This window comes from Seriola lalandi, unplaced genomic scaffold (assembly GCF_002814215.2).
Source record: "Seriola lalandi dorsalis isolate HSWRI2012SDOR001 ecotype SW California unplaced genomic scaffold, Sedor1 jcf7180002054690, whole genome shotgun sequence".
NCBI lineage: Eukaryota > Metazoa > Chordata > Actinopteri > Carangiformes > Carangidae > Seriola > Seriola lalandi.
This window is the reverse complement of record NW_019525243.1, coordinates 626,621-630,434: the sequence shown is the minus strand read 5'-3', so window position 1 is coordinate 630,434 and position 3,814 is coordinate 626,621. Positions and strand designations below refer to the sequence as shown.

Below are 3,814 nucleotides of genomic sequence, written 5' to 3'. Positions count from 1 at the left end.
TTTTTTTTTTTTTTTTTTTTTTTTTTTTTTTTTTTACATGTGAGGTGTATACGCTTATTTTTTTTATTTCTTATTTTTATAATGTCACAAATAGGGTCGACTCTGAGAAGTACCTTGTTTGACTAGGTAATGAAATGCACAAATGTACAGTCTTATTAAAGAGTGAGATAAAGAGTAATGTTTCTGAGTGCCTCATGAGGATTATGTCCATTTTCTCACAGTATTTTTTTGGTTTAATGATTTTTTTTTTTTTAAATCTTAATCATTGTTTGCATATGCTGTAACACATGTAGCCTCTCATGAAAACATTTTAAAGAGGACACACATCATTTTTGTAAAAACATGCTTTCTGAAATCACTCTAGACAACATTTAAAAAAGATTTTCTCTCTTCTAAAAATCAAAACTTTTTTGTATGTACAACTCATTCAGTTTAAGATATAAACCATAAAATACCTAACTTTAACGCCAGCAGTCTTTTTGTCATAGGTGTCGGTATCTTCAAATGTGGGTATCTCATTTGGAATTCAATTTTCCATGTGCTTTTTTTTTTTCTTTTTTCAGCTTAGTGTATCGAAGAAGCTAAAATGCATCAATTGTCCTTCAGCTTTAATATAGATTTCATACAATCTTAAAACAATGCTACATCACATTTTGGATGTAGATACAGCACAGACTTTGTTTCTGTCATTACTGTACCCCAGTAACAAAGGCATGAACACGTTCCGACAGTGGCTTGTCAAGGCTGAAATCACTGACACAAAGCAATAATGAATGACTGAACGACGATTACACTTATCGTACCAGGATGAGAAGTGTGCAGATATTTGACATGAGAATCCTCCAGCACTTTGACTGGTTGTGACATCTTGGTCGTTTAACTGTCTGGAGTGTGAACATTATGCTGCTCAGTAAGTGAGTAGAGATTGTCATGGTGTTCAATGGGTAGATTTCTATTAAAGGCCTCATGTTAACTTCAACCTTTTCAAATTTGCCATTCCTAAAGGATTATTTCAACTTTTTATGTGATTTTTTTTTTTTTCTTTGTGCATGATATCACCTCCATTAAAGATTTTATGAAAATCACCCTCCAGTGTTGCTGTGTGATTATTGATATAATGTAAGCACTGATGAGTACAAGTGCAGCTTTATTTAAGGCCACCTTCACTCAAAAATGTATTTTACTTGGATGTTTGATCTTCACTGTGCAGAACGATGTATGTGCAGTTTGACACGAGGAAGTTGTTTTCACATTCATCTGCTGGAGGAAAGTTGCTCTGTGCTCATCTTAAATCTTGACTCTTACGAAAATGCATTTTCATAGATTCTGGATTTTTACTGGAGTACACGTTTTAATAATTTGTGATCAGTGTAAACTTTTTTTGTGGAAAAAACTTGAAATTTTTATTATGGGCATATTATTTTATGTATTAAATACATTTTAAAGGGAAGCAACATGCACATTCAATCAAATTAAGCAGACAAACTCCTTTCCATATAGCTCTACAAGAAGGCCCACAGGAATATGTTTCAGTTGTGAGGGAGTCTCCTCTAAAGTTCTTTGTAATACATGGGAGATTCTTTTGTATGGAAACATTTGTAGTTAATCATACCACACTGATAGAGTAGGGAGATATAAATAGAGTCAGACATGCAGGATCTCTTGTTTGGACAGAAGACCAGAGCAAACTTTCATTCTAATGAGCTTTTATTCATACTGTTTTACAAATGCAGGTTGTTCTTTTCCAGGTAACAGCAAACAAAGACATGTAACAGTATAGTGTAGTGCATCTTCACTGCCTAAGAGGCACAAACATTAAATATCAAAATGCAAATGCAAACATTCATAAATATAAAGGCATTTTCAGACTGAAAACCATATTCAACAACAGAGTTTTTCCTTTAGTGATAGAAAAGAGCTGCCATTCCAAGATCTGTGCATTTAGAATATACACAGATCAGACATATATCAAGGCGTCTGTATTTGGATAATTAGGCAGTTCAAAAATTAGATTACAGGCCATTGGCTGTTGTAGACATTATATAACTATTGCACTATATATGAAGATAATAACACTTTTCATTTCAATATTTAGGTTTTACGCATACAGTAACCACCAGTCTTTGTGCTTAGAAAATCTGTTACAACAGAAGATCCTAGACTCAAGCCACCATATATTCAAGCATCTGTGTTCTCTGAATCCCAACCATCAAGCTTCAGCAGCGCTGATTTAAGCTTTCTGTAAACTATAGATGAAAGTTGAGAGAAGACGAAGAGAGCTACTGCATTTCCTTCAGTTTTGAGGATTCACAATTATTCTCCTTCCCCTGGACTTTATGTTGCTGATGGGAATAAAGGAGAAGAGAATGACATAAATAATAGTGTCTAAACATTTAATAGTTCCTTGTGATACAGTGTCAGTGTAAGTAATATGAACGTGTGTATATATACTACTACTGTGGAAGAGATTATGTTCGGGCATTACATACTGTATATAATAAAATAACTAGAGCTGAGTCTGCAGTACATTACCTTTGTCAGTCGTGGGTCATAGTAGTTGAGGATGTTGAAGATGGTGATATAAAAAACATTAAAGATGACTGAAACCATAACAGCGAAGAAGGCGAGGCCAGAGAGCACACACAGCAGAGTCAACCCTCCCACAAACAACAGGAACACTGGAGGAGACAGTGAAAAAGATTTCAGGTGTGTGGCTGTGAGGTGCAGTGTCACAAAACATTACAATGCAAAGGCTGAATTTGACATGAGTACACCTACCCTCAAAGAAAATAAAACCTAATGCTGACATAATAATGGTCACAAGAGCAAAAACGAGGAAAAGTCCAACAGGCAGTGCAGCCATAACACCGAACACCATCACTGTGAGAGCTAAGACAGGATGGCTGCTGAGGTACTGCCCGAGCCTCGTCTCCATTACCTGTGTTACCTGGAAAAGACACTTGTCATTCAGCTGTGAGGAAATTGAGAAAATAAAAGAAAAAAAACACTAAGATTTATGGTAACAGATGCAGGGGATTACATTTTGGGTTACCTTTGGGTCATCATGAAGGCGGTTCAGCAGGGTGGTCCATCTTTCCTGCAGCTGCTGAAAGTTAGTCACACTGCTGTTGTTCTGCATCTCCACACCGTACCCAACTGTAAATAAAACTTGGTCATTCTGACTGGTAAAATCCCACCACTGATGTACTGGTTAAAACTAAATCCAGCAACACTAATTTACAGCTTGTTGGAGCAGATTTTCATTTACATTTTAATAAAAAAGTTGGCACACAGAATAGATTCACTGTAACCTCAATGACTGTAACAGAAGACTTAGCTCTTAGTTCACTAGCCAGCAGCGGTCCTTGAGCTCAGCTGCCAAAACTTACCAGATAATACTTAGTTGTACTTTTTAAAAAAAAGTTTAGTTGAACAGTACAAACCTGACCAATGTCGTAAACCTGGAGTGATTCTCAGCAAAGGTCTGCTCACAACTTCTGAAACTGTGTCCTGTAGGTTGCCTCAAATACTCTAACAGCAGCTGCAACACACCCTTTTTAAACACACACCTTCTTCCTCCTTTTCTTCCTCCCCCTTCTTCTTCTTCTGGATTCCTAGAAGAGAGACTCTAAATCACTTGTAGATATTATTGCTGCCATCTGCTGTTTGCCAATTATGTTGCAGAACACCACTGCATATGACACTGTGAGACCAAATTATATTCATTTGAAATGTCCTCTTATTTACTGGAAAACTGAATCTACATTTCAGAAAATGTCTGATTTCACTCTACAAGACATAGAAGGAGGGCTTT

The 3,814-nt window shown here is 36.2% G+C and overlaps 1 protein-coding gene across 2 annotated transcripts; it reads right to left on the bottom strand.

The window, feature by feature from the left end:
• Positions 1 to 1,689: 1,689 nt before the first annotated feature.
• On the bottom strand, positions 1,690 to 3,590 carry LOC111667520 (lipid droplet assembly factor 1). 2 transcript variants are annotated; one of them, XM_023423246.2, is made up of 5 exons: positions 3,444 to 3,590; positions 3,041 to 3,156; positions 2,779 to 2,947; positions 2,533 to 2,678; positions 1,690 to 2,342 (listed from the first exon to the last, which is right to left on the bottom strand). In XM_023423246.2, the coding sequence occupies exons 2-5, from the start codon at positions 3,137 to 3,139 to the stop codon at positions 2,280 to 2,282; spliced, it is 477 nt and encodes a 158-aa protein (XP_023279014.1). In that variant the 5' UTR covers positions 3,140 to 3,156; positions 3,444 to 3,590; the 3' UTR covers positions 1,690 to 2,279. The 2 variants fall into 2 exon arrangements, with proteins under 2 accessions (XP_023279014.1, XP_023279015.1); XM_023423247.2 differs by having other exon boundaries at positions 3,053 to 3,156.
• Positions 3,591 to 3,814: the final 224 nt, after the last annotated feature.

Excerpts from the sequence above, each read along its gene's own strand:
- LOC111667520 (XM_023423246.2), bottom strand. The coding sequence starts at position 3,139 with ATGCAGAACAACAGCAGTGTGACTAACTTTCAGCAGCTGCAGGAAAGA. Across the intron at positions 2,679-2,778 it reads AGGTTTTATTTTCTTTGAGG|TGTTCCTGTTGTTTGTGGGA; the intron begins GTAGGTGTACTC and ends TGTCTCCTCCAG. Across the intron at positions 2,343-2,532 it reads ATGACCCACGACTGACAAAG|CAACATAAAGTCCAGGGGAA; the intron begins GTAATGTACTGC and ends TATTCCCATCAG.